Source organism: Indicator indicator, chromosome 3 (assembly GCF_027791375.1).
Source record: "Indicator indicator isolate 239-I01 chromosome 3, UM_Iind_1.1, whole genome shotgun sequence".
Taxonomy (NCBI): Eukaryota; Metazoa; Chordata; class Aves; order Piciformes; family Indicatoridae; genus Indicator; species Indicator indicator.
In genome coordinates this window covers 8,936,648-8,962,945 of record NC_072012.1, presented here as the reverse complement: position 1 = coordinate 8,962,945, position 26,298 = coordinate 8,936,648, and the positions used below count along the sequence as shown (strand labels likewise).

Here is a 26,298-nt window from a genome sequence, read left to right as displayed (position 1 = left end):
AGAACATGTAATTACAAAATGAAATGGGCTTGTAAAAATCTTTGTTTTGCTTCATGAAAAAAAAAATTAAAAAAGCACAACATACTGTGCATTTCTGAAAGCACTCGTGGCTTCTAAACAGATGATTAAATTTAAGGCAAAGACTAACAAAGTTACCATGAGATTTTTAAAAAGAAAATAAGCACCCTAGGCACTTCACATCTCTATCTGTCTTCAAAGCACAAAACTGAGGCAGGAACTCCAGTATGTCTCTGCATAAATGTTAGTCATGACAGACTGGGATTTAACAAGTTGAATAAACAGACTGGATGTGGCACTTGGAGCCATGGTTTAGTTGTCAGGAGGTGTTAGGTATGGGGTAATAGGTTGGACTTGATGATCTCTGAGGTCTTTTCCAACCCGGTTGATTTTGTGTTCTGTGACTTAACAGTAGTCAGGAATATTCAGTTACTGAGCATACCTGCACAAAGGGAAAAGACAGAGGATCATTACTGTCTTTTGTTCTTGGCTCAGCCTGGGAAGCCATGGAGCTGATCCTGGGCACAGCCCCCTTATGCTTTTTGCATAAGCCAAAGATTTGAAGGTTTTTGCTTTCCCAATTACGTCATCATTAAACTACAGCAAACCTCCATGCGTCTGCTGTTTTGCAGCCAGGATGCCTGGATGCCTTACTAGGGAGTGGTTTTCCCAGATGCAGAATAAGAATGTCTTGACCACCCAGGGCCAGCAGTCAGAGCCCTCTCCTGGAATATGGGTCAGTTCCTCCAGAGCTAAGGAGGGTCTGGGGGACTGCACCACCTGCTTCCTGCTGTCAGCAGGGCTCTGCTGAGAATGAAGGCAAATAACTGCCTGTCAAGTGATGGACCTTCTTCCTCCAGGATGACTTCTGCAAAGAAATGAAGGAACTGCACAAGGCAGCTGCAGTTGCTGCTAAGGAGCAGGCGTCTGGGAGTTTGGGGTTTTTTTTTTGTTTGTTTGTTTTGTTTTGTATCTTTTCTTAAAAGGACCTGAGTTCAGCACAGAAAGAAACAGAATTCTGCCCAAAGCTTGTTGATTTTAAAAAATCTCTTATTAGTAAAATTTTATATTTCTGGCAGCGTTTTCCAGGGCTGGCTTTTAATCCCACCTGAGAAGAACAAGAGAAATGCATTGCAATTGTTAACTAAATGCTAGTGTTAGGCCTGGATTGAAAATCTCCAGAAACTGAAGCCTCAGTTTTGTGGATACCTGCCCAGAGGAGAAACAACAGACTCTGTGATATTTTATAGAAAAACATTGCAGAGATGGTAGTATTTTGAGTTGAATTCAATGAACTACATGAGTGTGAAATAGCAAAACCTATAAACCAAATATGCTGTTAATATAATATGCTTCTTAAAAAAACCCTGCAGCCTCTACTGTGACTTTTTAAAGGGAACCATCTCTCAAGCACCTATAAAAACTAAGCCTTTCTGTGTTTAACAATGAGGTAATGTCTATTTATGCAGGCTCTTTATATGCAAAGCAAATATGCTGTCACTACTTGCACATAGATATGTATTGAAATAATTTTACCATGAAGAGAGGAAAATGTTTAGCAAGCATTCCAATATTCAGGTATAGTTTACATGCCAGAAGATGTGTGCTCTCCCTGCAGTTTGGCCTTCAGTTAGTGCAGTCATTCTGCACTCCAGTGGGAAAATACAATTGCATGTCAACCATTCCAGCTTTCTGATTCTATACCTAAATGTTGTTATTACTTCTGCTCAGAGCATCGACCCATATCCTGCCAAACAGTTACTTTTTGGTGGGGGTAAGGTGAAGCTTGTAATTCTACTCAAGTGACTAATTTTCTTCTCAGATCTGCACCATGGATCTTGGATCAAGTATTCATCTTTCCCCTCAGGCATGGAGCCCCCACTGTGCCTTAGATGATACTTTAGACATATAAGGAGTGAATGTTATTGAAATCAAGGTCTGACATGCAAATGAACACATGTGCTTGTCATTACCACCGTTATGGAAGGCAGAAATATAGCATGAATATATCTAAATTGCCAGTGATGAGATCTGACATCACCAATTTTTGGTGTGGAGGGAGAATTACTCACTAGGAGACTGTGGAAAGAAGAAATTCCTGTCTTCTGATGTTATTATTTCACCTGTTTGATAGAGATATTTTCACCTATATAAAAGGGTCCAGTAGGTGTCCAGTCCTGACCCTCAGGTTTTGAAGAACCCACCTAACTCCTCATTTACAAAATGAGGATGTGCTTGCTTTCCCCATTTCACTGTGTGAAAGCCTGAATTGCAAAGGAGATTGTAGTTCTGGTGACTTACTAGTTGATTTTATCCTGAACTGAATTGAAAAGTGTTGGGTTTTTTGTTTTGTTGTTGTTGTGATTGGGTTTTTTTTTTTCCACAAAACTTGGCAATTAAAAGGCTTTTCATAGAACAAGAAGGTCAAACAAATTTTGACTTCAAAGTGTTGAAATGTTCTCCTGACATGCTTTGATTGAAACAGAATGTTTTTACCTTCTACAGCTTAAACACTGTATTTCAGTGTGGCCAAAGTCTACATGTTTTATGTGTAGCAGGTTCTACACATTTTATGTGTAGATTTAGTCCTAGGGTCTTTGGATTGTGTGTTTTGCTTGCTTGTATTTCCTAATAGCTTGGGTTTTGTAGTCAGGCTGACTTACACCTTGTGAAAATGCAACAACTTGGATGACATGATCCAATGAGATTGTTTGGCACAGCAGAAAGAGGCAGAGATCCCTAAGGCCCCACAGTCCTGCAGATATGGTGCAATACCAAATGGGACAGTTCAGTTTGGGCTGCAGAATTTCAGTTTTCCATCAAAAAGATGGAATAAAAGCTTCAGAAAAACTTTTTCCTCAAGGAAAAATTTCCCAATGAAAAAATACTGGAAAAAAATACTTAAAATCTACTCTATTACTTGTCTTATTACTACATTGGCATGTTTGAAGAGTTGTTAGTATGAAGATGAGTTTTGTGCTTATATAGGGTACAAAACTAGTGAGTGATATTTTAGGTCAGATTCCTCACTGCAAAGCAAGCTCACCAGTGTCAGTGGGAGATGTTTGTTCACACCCTGTTAAGGGTAAACACTGGATCAGTGTTCCACTTCATAGTACATGCATGTGATATTCTTTCTGTAAGGTGGGAAGAGACATTTCTTAATTTTTAATTTTTTTTTTGGAGGGGAAAGGGACTTTCAGTATGCTTCAGATGTCTTGTTTAGTGTTGTAAAGTTCAGCTGAAGTGTATTATATCTTGTTTTACTTCATACAGTTTGCTCACATCCAGTAAAAGCAGTGCCATGTATGAATGGTAATAATAATAATAATAAATAATAATAATAATAATAATCCCCACAATTACTTCTCTGAAGAGTGGAGTAACAAAGCAGCTAAGGCTATGAAATTGAGTTGATTGAATTTTGATCATGCCCTGTATAAAATCAGTAATCACACAGACCTGGCTTCAAGTTTATATAGTCATACAGGTAGGATGTGACTGACCAGATATATCTGAAGTAAATCTCCAATTAAAATTCTGCATATTGCTATGCATTCAAATAAGGTATATTTCTAAAGACTTTTACCAGATTTCTTCTGTCAGTGCTGGATTTATTTATTTACTTACTTCTACCATGATTATTTTCATGCAAGATCTAATACCTGCTTATTTTTCCCCTAGAAAATTGCCTTCATGGTAGCATTAGGACTGGTTACAACAGAACATTTGGAAGGTAAGATGGTCTATGTTGTTTTACAGTTCATTTTTTTTAGTGAAATATTTTCTCTTGGCTCTACAACCAAGAGGAACCGGTGATTCTGTCCTCTGAAGGGCAAGGAAAAATTAGGTTAAATGTTATTTATGCACAATTATGCTTTTCAGCCTGTGTGACCTTACTTTGCTTTGCCTCCCATCCCACTGCACAGCTCAACAGGCATGGGAACTGGTTCTGTAGCCAGCACCAGCAGGCTTGGCATAAGCTGACATTTGGGCTCACTCAGTCATCCTGGTCCTTTAAGGGATATACCAACTGGAGGATGATACTGAAACAAAATGCCTGCAGAGGCTCTCACCACTGCTGATCTGGTTGAAGAACCAGTGAGATTCAAGGACATTTACTCAGTTCTTCTGTAGCAATCATGTCTTCTCCTCTTTCCCCTTGTGAGATGGACTTTCATTTTTTGAGTTAGTCATCTCTGGAATTCCAGAGAATAATGGGTAAAATAGTTGTGATTATCTGGCAAGATTTTAAGCAGGTTAGAGGACTACCTCTCACAATGATTTACTTCCCTCCATTTCCCTGCACTGAGCCAAAACTCCACAAAACTTTGAGTCTGATCATGGCTTTGTGGGAGAGTTGTTAGCGTGCCTTCCAAGGCTTCTGAATATGAGTTCAAACCAAATATTGCACATAAACTCTTTAAATCTGCATTCTGGAAAATAATTTAATATCCTAGTGGCTGAGAATTTGAAAGCTGTTTAAAGAAACTTTAAGCCATTGGCCTTTTTAATCCCTTAATGGTAATGGATTGAAATGGAAATTAAAAAGCTGCAGCAATTTTGGGAGAAGATTTGTAATCCAAAAAGTGAGGATAGTGAATAGATCTTGTTTTCTTTGTCAGAGGAAAAGAGGACAGCATTTGAAATGATGCTGAAACACAAATTGTGCTTACAGCAGAGGGAGTGCCTAATTTTGAATAATTCTTTACCCTTTTATTTCATTGGCACCAATAAATTGTGTGGATTTAATGCCTGTGTTCAAAATGCTCTGCTCTGTTTGCTCTACAGTAAGTGCAGAGATGCACATTTTGAACCTAACTGCTACAATACTCATCCTGCAGAATCAATTCTTCCAGAGAAATTCACGTTCTATATCCCTCCTAGCTTTAGATAAATGGCTCCCTCCAAGAGCTATTGACTATGGAAAGGGTTTTTCTTCATGAATCTCGGTGATTACAACTGTCAAAACTACCTTGATAGCTTTCAGATGCTGAATTTTAGTATTTGAGTCATATTCATGGTTATCAGCCATTGCTATTTATCAGGGAGCAGTGGTCATTACACAGTTCAGTTTAGGTTAGTGCTTCTAATGTATTTCTGTTTCACGTTTCTTTGGAATTAAACTGTATTAAGATTGGGTCATTAAAAGCTTATTCACTCAGTATCATTAATTCACAGCATTACTGCTTTTCTTCATTTTATTACTTAATTTTGTGGTAAAGGGTTGTGATCTGCTTCTGTATGGATTTCTCTAGCAGCCTAGCAGCTTCCCACTTAACATCCAAAGGACTATCTTTCCCCTTACTGGGAAAAGAGCTCTGTTCTGCAGAGCCTAACTCTGGGGCATCTTTTACCAGTAGGAGTGTGAGACCTTGTGGTGAGTTGAAATTACCCTCAAAATAAAATTGCCAGACCAGCTCAATTGGAAAGCAAGTGAAGCTATGTTTACAAGCAGTCTAAAGTCTAGAAATATGAAATGCAATGAATATGTAAAAAATATACAATATTTACATGCATTTACAATTTATAAACAACACAAGAACTCCCCTGGACAAAACCAGGGGGCTATCAACAGCTTCCCCCTCTTGACTCCCTTTCCCCCCACCCTTGTATAAGGGAAAAAGAGAGAGAGAAGATCAGAGAGTAGCTTGTTAGTACTTACCCACAACAAAGAAAGAGTTAGTTTATACAACTAACTTTGTTAGTTATCAGACCAATGGCATTATTTAGACCTTATCATTATTTTCCCTTTTACATCCAATGGTAATTTGCATACATTCTACCACCTTCTGCTCAATCTGTGGACAATTTCCTAGGCATCAGCCTAAAACTGCTGCAGACCTTTCACCAGCAAACCTACACAGCCACCAATTCCACTGACTGAAACTGTGCAAGGTGTGGCTTTCCCTGAAGAAAAATTGTCATTACAGGCCTCATACTATGGCCATACAGAGTATTTATTGATGTGGGCAGCAGCTCATTGAAGCCTTGCAGCCACCATAATGCTAATTTATTCAGCTCTGTCAAATGTATTACAGCACAGATGTATTTTTTTTCATGTTTGAGTTATATTGTTTAAATTAATAAAGAATAGAATGTTTAAATTCTGAGATGCAGTGCATGACCTGTAACATATTAAATATCTTTTTATAGGCTATTAGAATATCTTTTAACATTACCATTGTCTAAATAAAAAGTAAGATAGTAGATAGAAGGCAAAACTTTAAAGGATTCTTTACTTCATGCCATTCTAAAAGCTCACCCCTTATCTTAACTGTAGCAAAATAAAACCCCTGAAATATTTTCATCTAGGTTACTGGAATATTTTAATCAGTCAAAACAAATTATTTATTTTACTTTATCAAGCCCTGTTTTGACATGCAGACAATTCCTTTTAGCAGAAACAAGAAGTAATGAAAGACAGAACAAAAGCACATGCTGGTGTACTATTTTGATGTGATTATTGACAGATAGTGTCTTAGATGTAGGTACTGCTTATGCCACAAGCATGGATATTTTTCGTTCACAGTTTCCATAAATAACATTGTGCTCTGCCTCCCTGATGGCTGCATAGGGTAGAGTAGCTCTAGACCCATTTCAGTTCATTACTCTGTCTTTATTTCCATCGATTCCCACTGCTATTACTTTTCCCCTCAGCCAGCTTTTATCTCTGTACCATAGTGATGCCTCTTCCAAAGCTGCATTCCAGGTATCTACCTCATGTGTAATTCAGACTCCATCAAATATTTCTGTTGCCTTGGTGAGAGCATGTACTGAAGAAATCCTCTCTTAAACCTGGGACCCAAAAGGGCAGAGAGCTACAGATCCATCACAGTCCTCTTGTGAAGACACTCAACCCAGTTAAAGACACAGAAAGCTCTGCTGTGTTGAATTCTCTGTTTCTTTTTCTGGGCCAGTGAAAAGTCACAATCTTGTATCACCCTGATCACTTCTGAAAAGCTCAGACTGGGCTGCCCTAACTCCATCTTTTTTCCTACACTGCCACAGGGTGCTGAGATGCTGGCAAGCCCTCACCATGTGGTGTGGGTTACTGAGCCTAGCTTCAAGAACCGCAGGTCCATGTCACAGTGTTGAAACCAAAGTAAAATGCCAGCAGAGGGCTACTTCCTCCACTTCTTTGCCATCACTGAAGCACATGGTTCCTCTGTTGTGATATCTGTCACCTTTTGGCCTTGAGAGCATTCCCCTTACAAAAACTGATGCTGATATAAAGAACCACCTGGTGCTTCTGTGGCAGGCTACTGGATTGGTATCTAGCACTTACTTTGTGCTTTAGAGGACAGGGATGGCAAAGGGTCTGGAAGCTTTGGGATGGCGATTCCAGCATACCCAGACAAGGATTTCATAGGGAATACTTTCACAGTGAGACAGAACTGTTACCCATAGAATACCCTCCAGTCTGGAGTCTGGGTAGCACCAAGGATGTTAGCAAGATGCTGGCAGCAGTTGAAGCCACGACATTTATCACTCACCTCACAGATTTCTTGATAGTGAGATTCTCTATAGCTCCCTGAGTCACATGGCAGAATATCCATAGCTCATAGCAGACATGGGATACAGCTTTGCCTCTATGCTTTGACTTGCCCTAGAGAAGACACCCTCTGAGCATGAGAGATGACATTCCTGTGCCAGTGGGAAAACGCAGCCAGAAAATGCAAGTAGTTGCTCTTCATTTTTTTTTCTTGTCTATCCAGTTCCTTCTGATACAGCCACAACTCCAAGAGTGGTGGCTTGGCCAATAGTCTTTGTGACTGAAGTTTCAGATTACTATCTCTCAACACAGGCAGTACTACATCCATGCAAAGGACTGGCCTCATCTCTGAGGACACCGTGTCCCAGATGTTACTGACAATACTAATGCCATTTACTATAGCAACTCTTAAAGTGGTACATGGCCCCTTATACACTGTGGGGGAGTGATCAACATTTGGAAAGGGTGCCTGGAAACCTGTACTATGTGTTGGAAATCCAGTTCCAATACATCATAAACATCCTGAAAGCTTGACTCTATCTTACTGCTGGCTTGCAAGTAAAAGGTAGTGCTCAATATCCTGAAGACAGTTTTCTGGTGCTAAGGAGGTTCTCAGCTAGACCTCTTTATCTCAGATATTGCTGAAAGATGCAGAATGTGCCAGTGTCCTGAGCTTCTGTTGGGTGTGCTCCTGGTGCTCTGGGCTGGAGTTTGTGTCTGTGCCAATTCCATTCATTCTGAGAGCTTTACTTAGGCAGAATGGAGGTATCACCATCACACAGACTAAACTTTGCCTTTACAGAAATAGGTATATAGCTAATGCCCTTGGCAAATACTGTCTTGAATAGGTGTTACCATGTAGCTGAAAAGAGTTCTCTTGTGTTTCATCCTTTTCCTGAACAGGACTGCAATTCGATGTGCTTGTCTTTGCACTGTTGCTTCCAGTGGCACAAATACATGTACACAGCCACAGTTAGCTGGCATGTTTGAGATTGTGATGTTGTATATTTTTGGATGGATAAATCATCAAGCCCTAGCTGGAACTGAATCTAGCCATGCTGTCTCAGCCATGGTTTTTCTAACCTCCACAGAGGAAAAGTAATGTAAATTAAATTTGAAAGGATCTCCTTGCTTTCATCCAATATGCATTGCAAGGAACAGGTTGTCCAAGGAGGCAGTGGAAGCCTCATCCCTGGATGTTTTTAAGGCTGGATGTGGCTCTGAGCAACCTGATCTAGTGGAAAGTGTCCCTGCCCATGGCAGGGGGGTTGGAACTAGATGATCCTTGGGGTCCCTTCCGACCCTGACAATTGTGTGATTCTGTGATTTAAATGCTCCATTTTTGTTAATAGCAGACATTGATAGTATTTTGAAAGCTCTTTGTGGATACTTGCTGAATATGTGTCTGAAGGGATCCTAATAAAAATGTTGTAGGGAAGCAGAAGTCCACCTTAAAGGAAGGAAAAAAACAAACAAAACCAAAACCCTGTGTTCTGAATCTTACCAGGAAAAGCTTATTAATGTCAAACCTTGAACTGCAGAAAATATCAATGCTGATGCAAGCCAATGATACTTTATAAACTCAAACTGAACACAAAGCCCAAGGGGTTGAGGGTAAGAGCATCTTGCTTAACAAGTTAGATTTAATTTTTTCCCTGATGAATGAGAAATGTACAATTAATGTTTCTTTCCATGGTTACAGAAATCCAGAGCAAGCGTCAGGAAAGAAAGAGAAGAAGCACAGCAAACCCAGCCTATAGTGGACTCCTGGAAACAGAGGTACTTTATCATTTGCTTTTTTTTTTAAACACAGTTCTAACTGTTGTGAATAAAAGGTTTAAGTGCTTCTTCTTACAAAAAATATATATGAATGCATTTACTTGTAAAGACGTATTGATGTCAAAAGGAAAGATCTCATCTCAGTAGCTAAGCAACAGGTTTTCACCCCAAAACATCTCTTGCTTCAAACTGAACTTCATTAGTTTTAATAAAGGCCAAAAGGACTAAATTAACATGGGACCTAATTACTTTTTCACCCATGCAGACAGTCCCTTTAGGTCAGAACTGAAGACCAGAAATGCTGCTTTATGTTCACAAATTCACAGATTGCATCAGGTTGGAAGGGACCCTCAAAGGTCATCTTATCCAAACCCCCCGCAGCGAGCAGGGACACCTCCAACTAGATCAGGCTGCCCAGGACCACCTCAAGTCTGATCTTGAACGTCTCCAGGGATGGGGCTTCAACCACATCTCTGGGTAACCTGTTCCAGTATTTCACCACTTTCATTGTAAAGAACTTTTTCCTTATGTCCAACATGCTCCAGGTTAAAACCATTGCCCCTCAGCCTATTGGCACAAGCCCTTCTAAAAAGTCATTCCCCAGCCTTCCTGTAGGTCCCCTTCAGACACTGAAATGTAGCCATAAGGTCTTGCTGGAGCCTTCTCTTCTCCAGGCTGAGCAGCCCCAATTCTTTCAGCAGAGAGGCTCAAACTTGTATTGCTACTTTCCTTTTTCTATGTGCCAAAAAATGAATGGAGAGCTTTGCTTTTTTATTACTGACATTCATAAAGGAGGTTTGTTGGTTTAAGAATCAGTGTGCTCTACAGGTGGTACACAAGCCTGCATAATAAATATCATCATACCTAATTAAAACCAAAATGCTTTGAATAATCTCTGCTGTCTTTTACACTTATGCTATTACACTTATAGTCCTAGCAAAATTTGGTCATGCATAGTATTGGATTGCAAACATGGTGTAAAAGCAGCATTTAAGTAACATAACTTTTTCTGAATTGTTTGTTTCTGAACTGACATATCAGCATTTTTTCAGCTTATTATATTTCTGCCTTTAAAATTTCACCACAGTTTGGGCTTACTATTTGAACTTCCTACAGGAATGAAGCTGATATTCAGCCAGCTCCCCCCTTAAGCAAGACTTCTGTGTGTTCTGAGTTCTTTAAGCTGAAGAAAGTGGTTTTTCTTTACTTAGGAACAAGTGATGCAGAATTTTTGGTATGGCAGCATTTCAGATTTCTGTGTTTGATGGCAGACAGCAGACAGATGAGGCTAAGAAGGAACACACCACCATAGTCAAGCTGCTTAGAGGATTAAGTGTTCTTTTTATTTTTTTTAAAGTATTGGAGATTTTTATATTTTAAAGCAGCTCTGGGCATTTGTATTACTCAGAACTCCTCATCTTTGCTCAAGACATCTTTTCTGAGCAAATACTGATGTCCATATGTCCAGTATTTAACACAATAGGAACTTCCATCTTGCTAGCATTAAATCTGTAGTATCTTCTCTTAGACCTTTTCTACCATGTATCAGACCCTTGTAGCTGTAGTCTGGTGGATGTTTGTGAGAAACTCAAGTTACCTTGGAGCAGGGATGAAGGTGGTGATGGAGGAGGCCTGCTGCAGCCCTAGTTTGTACTTCTCATTACATCTATTCTCAAAAACATATCCTGAAATGAAAGATGGAATGGAGAAAGAAATGTCTGTGAAAGAGTCCTGTGTCTGATCAGCTGTGTCCTCATTAGGAGCTGTCATTAAGTAGTGACCATGGGGAATGCTGCTCAAGGAAAATGGAAGCAGATGTTTTTTTCCCTGATCAATTAGCTGCTCAGATTGATTTGCTCATCAGTGAGTTGAGGTATTTTGTGGCATTTCAGGCATTTGGCTGCTGTTTAATTTATGGATAGTCTACTGAATGATCTTTAATTCATAATTGTTTAAATTGAAATTGCATATAAATTAGACTTTATTTGCCAACACCCCTCAAAAGGGCAGGAGCTCAGCATGTGTAGTTAACTTTCATTAGCAGGGTCTTATATTTTCACTTGAATGTTGTGCTTTTTCTTTGAAAAGTTGTTTTCTTTATTACAAAAAGTAAAAAGTAAAAAGAAAAGAAAATAAACCAGTAGCTTTTTTTTTCCTTTTTTTTTTTTTTTTTTAATTTTTCCCCCACAGGAAAGGGTTAAGTTTTAGGCTGGATATTTTTTTGAAGAAAGAAACATCTACTGAAAATTCATTGATAGACTGGCAGGCACCTGTGTAAAAGAGAACAGTATGCTCACCACAGAATAAATCATACGTTAGCAAAACCCTCTCTAATTTTCCTCCAAGCAGAGTCTAACAACATCTAATGGAGGAAAATGGTACTGTTTCCAGTTCTGCTCTACAAGTATTGGATGGCTCAGAGGAACAATTATGGGTTATATTGGCAGTTACAGAAGCCAATGGCTTGCCACTGACCAAGAGCTTTTACCATCTGGCAAGTTGGCAATGCGCTGCATTGAATTAGTTAAACATCTCAGTCAGGTTTCCAGTGATCTGTGTCTGTAAGTTTGAAAATCTTTGGTGACCTCAGCAGACTGAAATCACTGACAGCTCCTAAAGGTCATGCACTGCTGAAACAGAAACAGGCCCTAATGCATTGCTTGCAAGGAAAATCTATTCCTATGAAGTGTAGGCATGTGTCACAGAAAAGGTAATCATGTTTTTCTGCAGGTGGGAAGTCCATCACCTTGTCTGTGTAGGCAAATAAAGATGTTATCTCACAGCAACAATTTATTGCTGTTTTCTCTTCTGAAGGTTGGTTATCTGCTAGGCTTGGAGTTGCTGTTGCCTTGCTCTTACCTCTGCAACATATCCTGCAACCTAATCATTAAAAATCAAAATCTGCGTTTCTCTCTTGTTAGGAAAATCTAATGCACATCCAGCTGCTCTGTGAAGAATTGTTAGAGAGGTAAACAGTGGCTCTCTGGAGTTAGCAATGAATATTCTAAGCCACAGAACTAGCATCTGGATAGCTGGTGATGTGTGAGGGAGGGTGACAGAGATTTTGCCTATGAAATGGCAAGAGACAAGCGGAGCACTTTTCAGTGACACTGTGGTTGGTTTCTTTCCCTTGTAGCGGAAACGCCTTGCATCAAATTATTTGAATAACCCCTTGTTCCTTTCAACAAGAGGTAAGCACACTTTCAAATGAATATACTGCTGTTCTAATGGCATGTTAAATATTTGATAGTAGTAGGATTGTAGGATTTCATACAAATTACTGCTAGGCTCTGGCAGGGGGGGTTGGACCTGATGATCTCTTGAGGTCCCTTCCAACCTCTGATATACTGTGATAGGCTACCAGAGGGCATTACTTTGTGTAAGGTCCCTGCACTTTTTAGTGTGGAGTGAAAATAGAGGGTTTTCCTGCAAAAACAATTGAAGGATAAGGCTAAAGGTCAAACTGTGCAGGAACAGATCCAAAGTCTCTGATACCAGTGTGAAAATCCAATCCCCAGTATTGTAAGCATCACAGAGAGATTCAGTCAGTTGATTGAAGAAGGCAGTGCTGCCAATCCCAAGTGCTTAAAATATATATACTGTGAAATTAAGATTTTAAAAAAATAATTAGTATTATGGGCTGTTTGTTTGCCTCTTTTCATCAGCTTTAGGGAAATGCTGTCTGCCTTTAAGGGCTAGAAATTTGCCATACCTTTTTCTTTAAAAACAATGTCTGAAAACCACGCAGTTTGTCTGACTCCAGGAGCAGGAGCCATAAGTCTAGATTTGATAGCCTTGAAGATGCCTTCCAATTTTGTATTTATAAGAACTTCAGATGCTGACAATTTCATAGTAAAGGCCTTGAGAATGAGCAACTCAGAGAAGCCATTTGGGGATGATGATGATTAGCTCATGTGAAGACAAATGTGCTACATACAGAGAAGGCCAAGAGTTGGAAGATGCAACAGGAAGAACACTGAGCATAGTTTAATACTCAAGGTGAGGCCCATGCAGGATTTTAAGAGAGAAAGCAAGAAGCTTGAGTTACATTTCAGAAGAGGAGAGAAAACCAATAACCAAATTGTGTCCTTTTCCCTAGTTTCCTTTGTAACTTAGACTCTACTGTAGTGCATTAGAGGTAATGGAAGAGAGATGTTTTTCTAAGCCAAATATTATATCAGTATTAAGGGAATTTACAGCAGCAATTTCATTTAGAAAGTGAAGTTTTGACAGTTTTTCAGTGTTTGCTTGATATCCCTATCAAGTGTCATGTTTAGTGCTTGGGATTCACCTTTCTGGCTCTGCCTTGGACTCCTGTGCCACAGGATCACCATCTGAAATGCAGTGGTGCTTCTCTCTGCCTTCAAAACTTCGTGTGCTTGATGCAGACAATTGACCTACTTACCCCATGCCTCTAACACATAGGGTCTCAGAGAACAAGAGAGGTTATTACACAGTAAACAGCTCTGATAACATGCCTCTTAGCAGGAGCCAGGGGAAAGAACATTATTCCTGGCTTAGTTTTATCATCAAAATTAAAATTATAATTTGTCTTATCATAGCACCTATTTTCCCTATGTAAACACACAGGGGAAAAAAACAGGAGAGAATGGCAATGTTAGCAGGCTGTGCTGTTGGGCCCTTGGTGGATTTCATTCAAGTTAGATTTTGGTATCTCTGACTTTATTTTCACCATGCTTCCCATTTTACTTGCAAGGAAGTAGCCAAGTGACAGAACTCTGCTGTTGCAGCTCTCCCTGAGCCACTCAAAAATCAGCAGTCTCTACCTTTAATTGTTAATCATAGAAGAGAATCACAGGATCATTATTGTTGGAAAAGACCTCTAAGATCATTGAATACAGCCATCAACCTAACATCACCATGGCCATTAAACCATGTCCCTAAGTGCCTGAGTCTGCATGAGTTTTAACACCTCCAGGGATGGTCACTCAGCCACCTCCCTGGGCAGCCCATTCCAATGCCTAAGCACCCTTTCAGGAAAGAAATTTTTCCTGATATCCTATCTAAACCTTAACCCCTCTTCAAGTCTTGTATCTTTGAGTAAACCTGTGCTGGGATTCTGCATATTCTGACAATTTTAAGCTGGACTCCTTTGTAGAAGAACTCAGCACATTTGTAGGAATTTGTCAGCTGTGTGCACCAGGGCACTCTTGTGCTAGATGCTGTGCAAGCTCTGAACTGAAGGCAGATGCTGAAGACAGATGCTACCCCAGACAGTTCGGCACTGCAGTGATGTAGTTGTCCACCTTCAGTGCAGAGCTGACTGCTGTTTCTCTTAAAAAACACCCCTTTAGAAAACTTGTCTTTGGTTGTTTGTTGTTTTTTTTTTTCATCAGCTAGGAGGCAGAAGGAGACATGTTTTAAATTATGTTTAAAGCTTTATAATAAAAGTGGGCTGAAAAGAGAAATAAGCAAACTAAAATAAACCCCCAAAAAACCAAAACCAAAATCCATATGAAATACCAGAAACAGCTGTCACTTCCAGAAATAGAGAACAATTCTTGTAAATTTGGAGCAAAATGTCAATTAATCGGGATTCATTTAGCTGAAAATGTTTTACCTGAAATGAGGTCACATCCCCTGACACCGTATCATGGGTAGAAAGACTCTTCAATTATCAAGGCTCTGTTTATCTGAGTAACATTTATATCCCCTGAGTAAATGTGGTGCCATATTGTGGTGGATCTCTACGTGTGTATTTGTGTATATGAAGTGACATCTACAGATTGTATAAATCTGTGATTATTATGGAAGTAATTTCTGAAGGATGCTAAATTGTTGGGAAAAGTAGACAAATCTATGGAAGGGAAAAAAAAAATCTGCCTAAGGCTGTTAAATATGAAAAAAACCAGAAGGTGCAAACTCCAGGTTATGGAAGCCCACAAACTGCTGTTCTCTAGAAGGACAGTTCTGGAGTAGACAAATTTACTCTGTGCTTGCCTTGTTCTTGCATCCTGTGCGTGTGTGGCAGCACTGGATGCTATTAGGAAAGAACCTGGGCTTTATAATAAAGCCTTTGGTCTACCTTAGATGCTGCTGTTCCTTCAATCTTATGTTCCTCTTTCTACCTGAGAGTGAGGCCTGAATGTGTCTACATCTTCACAAGCCTACATGCATCAGCCTATAAAATTAATGCCTAACAGCAGGAAGCAACTCCCAAGTTGGTCTGTATATGAGAGATGACACTGGGACAGCTATATTCCCATTGTGATCAGAGAGGGAGCTGAAGAAGGACAGAAGGACAGAGATGTCAGTGTGGTTGTGTCCACTTTAATCCAAATAAAGGCTTTTCCATCATCTGTTTTTGAGTGAGACAGTAAGTGTGCACCAGCCTCTTGCAAATTGGCAACAGAAATTAGATGGCACAGTGTGGTTTCCATAAAGCTGTTAAAAATTTCTGGCTTTTTATTTTTGGACCCAAGTGTGATGAATTTCACAAATATTTCTTCAAAGTGCTTGTCCTGCTTTCCAGTGAGCTGTGATGGGTACTGTTCTTAGCAGGCTGTGAATGCAATCACTGCAGACTAGGCTCATCAAAAGAAAATCTTGAGTGTTTTGGGTGGGAGTAGTTTGGTGATAAAGAGTTGATGATTACATAAAGCGCAGTCCTACAAGTAGCTGACCACTTTGGCTATGAATCAGCTGGATATTCAAACGTGTGTTTAACAGTAAGTCAGTGGCACCAATTTCATACTCCCAAGTTAAACGCCTGCTTAAGTGCCTTGCTGGTTCAGGGCCAGACTGTTCATCTCCCAGCAGGCTGAAGTCCTTAAGAAAGACTTTTAGACTACTAGCATGTGGAAAGGAGCTCTGCAGGAAAATTTCTGAAAATTGGAAATGGAATGTGCTTCTCCTACTATGACATTTTAGCTTAGACCTTTGGATATGAGATTCCTGTCATGTAAATTTTAAAATCTCAAATGCCAGTTGCATTGAGTGCTGGTGCATTCTTTCCTGCCTGCCTTCATTCTGGCAAGGTTGTAATCTCCTGTGTCACAGCTTGACTAAAATTCCTCCCATAGCTGAGAACTAGCATATTCACTGCAGCAATGTATTTCCCACTAATCTGTTCTCTGCCCATCTTTCATATGCTAGCAAATGAGGATCCATTCTGGAAGGTATGTGTAGCAAAATTATATTCCTAGTGTCTTTTTCATCACCGTGCTTGCTTCTGATTATTGTAGTTTCCATACTCGTACAAAATTCTCTTTGCCTTTCATACTGCTTGAGTGAAACATTTCCCACTTAACTAAGTCTTTGAACTTTGAAGTTAGAATTTCAAAGAGATGAATGAACTCTTGGGCTTTCATGTGCAAGGTTTGAGTTTAAATCCCTTTGTAGAATCCAACGATTGAGAAATTGCTAGCCCAGATTTGTGGTTTTAACAAAACTTCTAAGAAAAATCAGTAGCCATTCTAGATTAAATTCTAGATTAAATCTCTTTAAATTTAGGTTAAAATGAAGCCTTTTTGAGCAGGTGATTTCTAAAGAGTAGTATTTTGGAGAATGATTTTTTTGACAGGTTTGAGTTGGCATTCAAGATACAAGCCTGACTTAAACTGTCCTGAAACATTATAATTAATATCCATAGAAATGAAAATCTGCTTTTGGAATTAACAAAGGTACAGGATTATTGTCCTACTTCCTAGAAAAGCACCAGGAAAATTTAGGGTTTTTTTATAATGAACCACAAGCCATGAGAGTTTCAAAATCAGTATCTCCTTTATTAAAATGCACTTAATTATACAAAGAGTAATTAACATTGCTACCAGATTAACACAGTAATTTACTACATGACATTTTAACTTTGTTGACGAGTCTCAGTTCATTTTGTATATTGCTTTAGACAAAGTACTAATCAGTCTTGTTGAAGAAAGATTGTCAGAGCAAGTCTGAAGAAGGAACAATCAGTGACAGGGGGGAAAGAGAGAGAGAGAGGAGCCCTCTAGAGGAGCTCACGTAAGAGGGTACCTAGCAAAAGGTGGTCCTTGAGCATGCTGGTTTTCTAGCTGCTTTTTTAGGCAGTGGACATAAACCCCAGAGTCTGTTGTTTGCTTGCTTTCTTCTGCTTTGGACTTAAGGACAAGTGATCAACACATTGACTTCAGAATGAAGAGTTGTGTGTGATGATACATGTGTTGGGGTGATCTTCATCAAAATCAAGTGTAACAGTTCCTGCATCAGAAGCTGGCTATATTAATCAACTCCCTCCTGTGTTTGATTAGTTGGGGTTTAGTGTTTTATTTGTTTCAATTTCTGGAACTTGCTTCTGGCTTGTTTATTTGTATTTTTTGCAATTGTACACCATTATTTCTGTTGTCTTCTACAGCAGCCAGAGTCATTTTTGTGTTTGAATGAACTTGTCTGCTCCAGGAGAGACTTTGAATATTGTAGAGAGAGAAGTTCTCAATGGGTTGCCTTTACCCAAGCCTTCCCTCTTCTCTTGCAGAATGAGATCCACCATGATGAACACTGCACTGCTTGCAAGCGTGGCGTTAACTTGCAGCCCTGTGGCACGTGTCCCAGAGCATATCACCTCAACTGCTTGGATCCACCCCTCAAAACTGCCCCCAAAGGGGTTTGGGTCTGTCCAAAGTGCCAACAAAAGGTAAGCTGCGTGGAGCACTTCACACCAAAAAAAAGAAAGTGGGAGAAACCTCAAATTGGTGTACCACAAAAATGATCTAACCTATGGTCGCAGCTTAGGAGACTGCATTAGCTAAAGTAATGCTGAGAGGCTTTTAGTACAGTTCTGCAGCATTTGTTTCTGGTATTTTCATTGACCTAGAGTTAGAACATACACTGAGTGCCTTAGCTTCCCTGTAATTGCATCTGTAGAGATCTGCCCCTTTAAAATGTCTCTTCATTTTGGTTCCCTTCTTCACTGCAAAGCCACCAGCATGTAGGGTTGCCAGAGAAGTAATGTAAATCTTATAATGAGGGAGACAGTGTCAGAAAGAGACACTGTTAACTAGAGGATCTGAAAGCTGTGAGAACATTTCCTCTTCTTTAAATCGTGTTTATTACACACAACTATTGATCACAGTCATGTCAGAAATGCTAATTTGTCTGCTTGCTGTGAATAATGCTGATTGCATGAACAGGAGAAAAATTACTGAAACAGTACAGTGTCACTAAAATATAGAGTGGAGGCTTAGCTTTTGTGCCTTAGAGTTCATTGTGTTTAGCTTTGAGATCACTGTTATGCTCCTTTGAAAATGTCAAGGGGAAGTTCTAGTGTGCAGCAGAGAGCAGGGCAGCCCAGGATTAGATCCCCACTGTCATGTTTTCATATGGACCAGAAATTTCTTCTGTATGGAGTAGACAACACTCCTGACACTGTGCAAGCCTGCTTGTCAAGGGCTGAAGAATGTCTTCTGGCCACAGCAACAAGAAGCAGAGGATTTGTAACCCCCTTTTAGCACTGTCATAGCTGTTCATAGTGATGTGTAAAGGAGTAAGCCCCAATGGAGATGGCTGCTCAAATTATTCTCTTGTTATTTTTCAGCTTGTGAATTCTGAGACAGGGACCCTACATCTGGTCCTGCAGAGCTTTGAGGCTGGAGGAAGAAAAACATTAATGTGGGTCTTTGTGGAGTCCTAACTTTTTATTGTTTCCTGGGCTTACAGGTGTTAAAGAAAGATGATAACGTGCCATGGACTGGAACTCTGGCTATTGTTCACTCGTATGTTACTCATAAAACAGGTAGGGATTAACACAGCTGTTGACAAGGGATTCCCAGCTCATGACTGGTGCTGCCATTTGCGTCGTTCATAGCACTTTCATGCATATAATGATGAAATGCTACCAGATACAATGGCATTAAGCAGAGAGCCATAAGGGGCTGTGACTGGGAACAGCAGGTCACTTTCTCTCCCCCTCAGTCTGCTCCTTCGCTCTCCTCTCTCTTTAAGGAAGCTAAGATTTATATCTCTGGAACCTCATTTTGTAGAGGAGGCTATCATTCAAATGGTGCTTCCTGACAACAGGGTTGAAAATGGGGGTTTGAGGCAGAAACATACCAGGCTGAGAGGCAGAGACACAGTCAGGCTATAGACTGAGCCATGTAGTTGGCTATGTAGCACAATGCCCAACTATTGTCTCAGATGCTACAGCAGTATCAGCTCCTAATTGCTTTGGTATTACTTGGTATCACAGTCATTAGATATTTGTGCATTCACCATGACTCTTTCTTTTCATTCCCTATTCACTCTTACAACGGGCCGTATTTGCACGTAGTTTCATAGAGGTTTGGACCTGTTGTGATTGTGCTTTTCAGCCAGGGTCACTAACTATTGCTGGTCCAGAGGACTCACCTGCTGTTAAATACCATTCACCTCTTTCTTGGAGACCTCCAGAACCACATGTGGTGAAGGATTAATTTTAATTCATCCCAAACATGTGCTGTAGCTTTTGGGTTGTGCTGTGTGCTAGCTGTTCACATAGACACATGCAAGCACAAACTGCAGATTTATTTGGGTGTACCTGCTACCAAAAGGTTAACAAGACCTGAAACTCACCATTTAAAATCCCTGCTTCTGCCTTTTGTTGTCAAGCACATGGTTTGGCTGTATGGCCTTTTTTAACTTCTCCATCTTTAATCTTACTGTTCCACAGTCAAAGAAGAAGAGAAGCGAAAGTTATTAAAGAGAAGCAGCGAGCTGAAGAGTGAGCACAGACAGTTAGAAGAAAAAGATCGACTTCTCAACAATGCAGTGAAGGTAGGACACCTGAACTGGGGACACAGAATCTCCTGCAGAGATGTTTATCAAGAATTTATGCCTGAAAAAAATGGATATTTTGTGGCTAGAAAATGATTTTAAGCTACAGGTGTTCAAGTGTGAATGTGTTTCTCTCTTTGAGGAAAACCACATGGATTTACTTTTTACACAAAAGCAAGCTGCTTTGGTAGGCTGAGGAGGAGCAATCACAGAATCACAGAACGTTGGGGGTTGGAAGGGACCTTGAAAGATCCACCCCCCCTGCCAGTGCAGGATCAGCTAGAGCAGGTCACACAGGAATGCATCCAAGCAGGTTTTGAATGTCCCCAGAGAAGGACATTCTACAACCTCTCTGGGCAGCCTGTTCCAGTGCTCTATCACCCTCACAGTGAAAAAATTTTTCCTTATGAAATTCTTGTTGCACACAACCATCCTTCTTCCCCACAACCCCAGCAGTCATGGCTGCCTTCCTAGTAGTGCCATAGCCAGCTGTACCTAGTGATTTTAAGTCACTTCCCATTCTCCAGGTTAAAAGTTTCATCAGAAGCACGTCCTCCAGTGGTAGCTGCTTGTCCGTAATAAACTCAACACTCTTTAATAGGTAGAAATCACCATCTTTATTTCTCTTGGAAGCTGAACATTCTAACAGTCCCTTTGTGACTGGAAATGAGTTCTCCATAAACTTGTTTCAAAGCTAAATGCTGGCTGGAGATGCCTCCCACACATACCATGGTATGAGGACCTGTCTCTGGCAATAACGAATGGGATGAGTTCAAATCTGTAGCTCCTATCCTTCGTGGCTGAAGGAACTTATCTGGGGATACCTCACCTCAAGGCCACTCTTCAGGGGTAGCTGTTAGCTTTCATGGCAGTCTCAATAAATATTTGAAACTTCCTTACCCTGGAAAAATCAAAGGGGCAGCAGCAGGAGTAACTGGTCACTATTTGTTTTAACACAACGTTTATCCAGAGGAGACGTGTTAAAATATTAATCACATTTAAAACAGAGTGGAAGGAAAGCCAGTAACTTATTAAAAGACATCACAGTGGGGAATGTTCCCTGTGTGTACAGCCACCATCAGCACTAATGGAAACATGTATGTATGAAGAGGTGACTCTGGGGTACAGAATATCTTTGGTAGATAGGAGACGGCAGTGGGATGAAGAATTCAGAAAAAAACATCTGGAGGTACAGTGAGCTGCCACGTGTATGGCAGGGCTGTCAAAGTCAGTAAGGTTTCTATCTCTGCAGGATCAGGCTCATTCAGGGGACAACACTTTCTTATTTAAATAGTACTGTGAGGTGATAAGATTAAGTTTATTGGAGCAAAGAAGCAACTAAAGGCGTTCTGGCACAGAGCAATTTCATTTCTGGTGTTTGCCTTGAGAGAGATGTACATTAAAGAGTGCACTCTTCCACAGGTGTGTCACTTAGTCCCTTGCAGGTCAGTTGATAGCATGAAGGATGGGATGTTAGCTGCAGCAGTATACAGTTGGGGAAGGAAAGGAGAACTACTGATTCTTCCTTACCTCTTTTTGAAGAAGAGAGAGAGTAGGGATGCTTCAGTTTGGTTCATGCTTGTTTTCATGTAGGCTTGTATGCAATGTTTCAAGTGACTGTGGGGGGTGCAGTTTGGTCATGAAAAAGGCTTTCTTGTGACTGCAGTGGTACAACAGTGGTGTCTTAGGTCAAGTGTTCTGTCAGAAGGATATTGATGTCATGACTAGAGAGATCATCCTCACAGTGCTGAGTCCCTAAAACGTGTGGCACATACAAAATGCATCATGGTGATGCAATGGTGTTTAACAATGCCTTGTGGTAGGATTTAGAGACCTCACTGATGCCTCGAGTACTTTCCAGTAATACAGCTGTTACAATCCCATGCCAATAATCTTGTTGGAGTGTAGAAAGCATTACTGCCAGGCTGTTTACAGGAAGAGGTAGGAAATGTCCTCTGAATGTATTTGGACTGGGATGAATATTGTTACCTTAGCTGCTGCAGTGTGTGCACCATCAGTGATTATTCCATTCGTTAAGCTGTGGTTTTGCTATCCCCAAAGGAGGATAGACTTAATTTGATCAGAATGTTCACTCAAGACACAAAAGGATGTTTCAAGATATGTTTGACACCAATTTGAATGTATTCTCAGTCTTCTCTTCTCTTTCCCCTTCTCTTGACAGAAATGCTTAGAGCTAAAAACCAGCCTGTTGGCCCAGCAGAAAGGGACTCAGTCATCACTGGAACGTCTCAAAACCCTCATTAGACTGATACAAAACGAGCAGATGATTCAGGTTACCATGACGACCACCACCACCTCCTCCCTGCTAACTGTCCCCTGGATCAAACCCTCCCCTGCCTCTGCTGCCATGCACAAAGCCTTGCAGCAATCACAGGGTAACAACTGACAGCGTCGGCGGCATGTGAAGGAAGGAACGGGGAAAAAACTTTATACACAGGAGCAGAGGAGAGATTAACCTGAGACAAAGGAGAGAGAAGGAGCAGTCTCAGTTTTGATACTCATAGAACCTTGCAAACCAATTGGTCCAGTTTGTAGGTCACTGTGGCAGCAGGTTCCCACGGAGCGGGTTGTGCTGCGGTTTTGTATTTGCCAAGACCTTCAGTGCTTAAGAGATTTTTTTTTTGTTGTTGTTATGTTGGCCTTAATGTATTTACAACTGAGGATGAGCAGGAAAAGTATGGCTGATAGGAAGTGGAATATCCTTTTGCAGGGAGCAGACAGGTTTCCAGTTCTGCTTTAAAGGTGAAGATTTTCAATGCAAAGACTTAGTGAGCTAGTTGAGAAGTAGTTTGGGCTGAAAGCTATGCGTGGGAGGGAAATTGGTGAGATAACCAGAACCTACTTAGCAGTAGAGATGAATTCTTACCAGAGGAACAAAGTTGGCCCCGTTGATTCAGGTGACCTGGAGATGGGGCTGTTCTGACCCGTCACGGACACTCACAGAGCCTTGAAATAAAGATCAAAAAAAAAAAAAATTTTTTTTTCCAGTACTATTAGAGTTGAGAATTGCAGATATTTAAATAAAGAAACTGTATGAAGCTAGCATTTCTAGTAAAATATTGAAGTATTTTCATGCTGATGCTTCTGTATATACGTTCCGAAGTATTTAAAAGAAGGATGACTGTAAAACTCCTTACTTTTTTGCAGGTCCTTTTTACTTATTTTGCTATCAGTGTATTTTTCTCATGGAGGGTTTTTTTTTTGTGCAAGAGTTAGCATAAACCATAATAGTGAATATCTTTGGCAGGTTGGGTTTCACTTTTTTTTTTTTTTGTTGTTTGTTTGAGAGAGCGATTATTTTGGGGTTTTTTTTTTTCTTGTTTTGTTATTTTTAGAGGTGGTGTTTTTTTTTTTTTTTTAAGAAAAAAGAGAGAAAAAAGGAAATAAATATTCTGGGGTTTGTTTCTTGCCAGTACAGATAATATGCCAAAAAAAAAGAAGATAACTTTACATTTTTGTACTGTGTTTTTATTGTTAAAGTATGTAATGTGATTAATTTTTTTTTTTTGGTTTTGTTTTTCTATTATTATGGTTCTTTTTTTGCTTGCAGAAAAATCTGCTGAAGTGGTACAGGAAAAAAAAAAGCCTCAAGGGGTTGTTTCTCATACCAGACACTATCAAGACTTCCAGGGAAAGGACAGGTCATGAAAAATATAAAGGGTTTCTTGGAGTTTGTTTGGTTTTGTTTGGGTTTTAGGTTGTTTTTTTGTGGGTTGTTTTTTTTTTTTTTTTTTGGAAACTTGATTCCTTTTTAATACTTTGTTGGATTTTTAGCACATTTGGGAAGTGTTTAGCATTAGCCTGAGAAAAATCCCAGTGCACCTGCTTGTGTCACTAGCTAGTCTTCCTGATACTTCAAGGGTCTGGCTGACCCCAAGCCCCACCTTGTCACCCTGCGACCTGCCCGGGAAGGTAGTGATGGGCAATCCAGTGGTTCTCAACACCTCACACACACACCCCCCACCCCCCCAGATGCCATCAGCTCTGTCTTCTATGAGTTCTCTGACAATAGCACAACAGACAGGTCCTTACAGAAAGCAAGGACCCGCCAGAGCACGAGACAAGGCTGGTCTCTCACATCAGCATATCACATGGTGCTGAATAGCATTTCTTTTATAAATGAATAAGTAAAGAAAGAAAGAAACCAAACCAAACAACAAACACACGAAAGGACTGGCTTTTTGTTTTCCTGTTGCCCATCACTAGCAGCACATGGTCCCTTCTTCAACCATTCTCACAACTCCGGGAGAAACTGTGCAGTACTATACAAATCTATTTTAATACACAACACTCAGTTGAACAAGATTTTTATATTCTTTTATGGATGAACAAAGTGAACTAAGTAAGTAAAACACAATTGTTATACATTGGTTATTGTATTGCCAATTATGCATTCTGATGTGGCTTGCAATGTAGATGTTTTCAGGTTTACTGATTTTTATTTCTATTTTTTTTCCTTCTCAGACAAATTTAAGGAAAAAAAAAAAAAAAGGAAGTGTGGAAGGTTGAATATGTGAAGAATTTCTGAAGTGTCTTGGACTGTTAAAAGTAGTTATTTTGAAAAGGGGACTGTCCAGTGGATAGTGTGCATAGAAAAAAAGAAGTGTTTGTCTTAAATATGCCAATGTAGTTTTACTTCTTTATGATGCATTAAACTTGATTGACAATTTAATGGTGGTGGTCTTGTTGTGCCATGTGCTGCTGAGAGAATGTGACGTGGCCTGCCCAGGTCCTGCTGCTGTGCCCCCCCAAGCCCTAGTGAGACTCTGGCATGGCAGGAAAAAAAGTGACTGCTGCTGTCTTCAATTCTCAGATTCAGACAATGCCAGAATGACTACAATAGAGGGACAATCACCTTCCTCACCTTCCTCAACCTGCTGGCCACACTTCTCTTGATGCAGCCCGGGATGTGATTGGCTTTCTGGGCTGCAAGTGCACACTGATGGCTCATGTTGAGCTTCTCATCCACCAGAGTGGCGTATAGCTCCCTGGATCATCCTTCTTTCACTTCTTGAAAATGGGAGTTACGTTTCTCCTTTTCCAGTCAGTGGGGACTTCCCTGGACTGCCATGACTTATGGAATACAATAGAGAGCAGTACAGTGACCTCATCTGCCAATTCCCTCAGTACCTGTGGGTGTATCCTATCTATCGGGTCCCATGGACTTGTACACTCTCAAGTTCTTCAGATGGTTACAAACCTGATCTTCACTCCCCTGATTTCTCCTACCATTACTTCCATTTTTAGAAGACACTTCTCTCTCAATCCAACAAACAGAAATTTTATGTAATCATCACCACCCTTCTGCCATCATCCTAACCTGTAAACTCAGCACTGTGCTAACAGACAGGAGCCAATTACAGAGCTCTGCATGTTGCCTTAATAATTAATGTGGTTGCAAGGGAGCACAGGCTTACACCAGCCTTTAATCTTTGATAGCAATTTAAATTAAGGTTTTGTTGAGGCCTTTGTGTTTCTTGCTGTGACACTGGGCATTGTCTTTGAAAAGAACTGGGAGCCATGGGGTTCTCAGACTCCCTTCCCAAGCAAAAGTTATTTTTACAGCCGTGCCAGACTTCACAGCTGCAGAGCTCTTTAGTTTAACATGATAGATTGTTTTCTCTGTGTAGAACCTTTTCACGTGCCATTAGTTATCAGGCAGAGGAGCTGCTCTGCAAATAGCCATTGGAATGAAATATGTTGCCTCCAAGCCTGCCAGTTTCATATTTGCACCTCTTCAAATGGAATTTTGCTGCTGTCCCTTCTCTCAGTGATTCTCCTTCCTCAGAACTGAGAGGAAAAGGAACTCTTCTGTCTGTTAGGAAGCAACACAGAGCAATGATAGCCCTTCCCAGGGAGCAGAATGAGGAATACTGGCACAGCTTGTTTGTGTTAAGATCTCACAGAATCATACAGAATAACAGAATTATTGAGGCTGGAAAAGACCTCTGAGATCATCAAGTCCAGCCTATGACCTAACACCACAACATCAGCTAAACCATGGATGGTTGTGGGTTTCATACTCTTAGGAGAAGCACCCACTATTTCCTAAAGGCTAAAAACTCAGGAAGCAAAGTAAAGACCTCTAAATTTTAAAAATATTTAGTTTGTGATGACTGGCAGTGATTTTTGTGTGATGGATTTTATTGTAGTCAGTCCAGCTAGAAGCTTCTCTTACAGACCTCTGTGTAAGGGAGACTGCACAAGCTCTACCACAGCTATATTAGGAGGTTATTCTGCAT

General features: G+C 40.3%; 1 protein-coding gene across 2 annotated transcripts in view; it reads left to right on the top strand.

Annotated features, from left to right (window-relative positions):
* The window catches only part of PHF21B (PHD finger protein 21B), a 170,328-nt gene extending 147,886 nt beyond the window's left edge, over positions 1–22,442 (top strand). For both annotated transcript variants that reach the window (XM_054399740.1, XM_054399739.1), the window contains 8 exons: positions 3,703–3,754; positions 9,216–9,292; positions 12,429–12,483; positions 16,409–16,431; positions 17,763–17,921; positions 18,944–19,019; positions 19,932–20,035; positions 22,218–22,442. In XM_054399740.1, coding sequence (XP_054255715.1) covers positions 3,703–3,754; positions 9,216–9,292; positions 12,429–12,483; positions 16,409–16,431; positions 17,763–17,921; positions 18,944–19,019; positions 19,932–20,035; positions 22,218–22,442 — 771 coding nt within the window. The remainder of the gene's footprint in view (positions 1–3,702; positions 3,755–9,215; positions 9,293–12,428; positions 12,484–16,408; positions 16,432–17,762; positions 17,922–18,943; positions 19,020–19,931; positions 20,036–22,217) is intronic.
* The last annotated feature ends 3,856 nt before the right edge of the window (positions 22,443–26,298 follow it).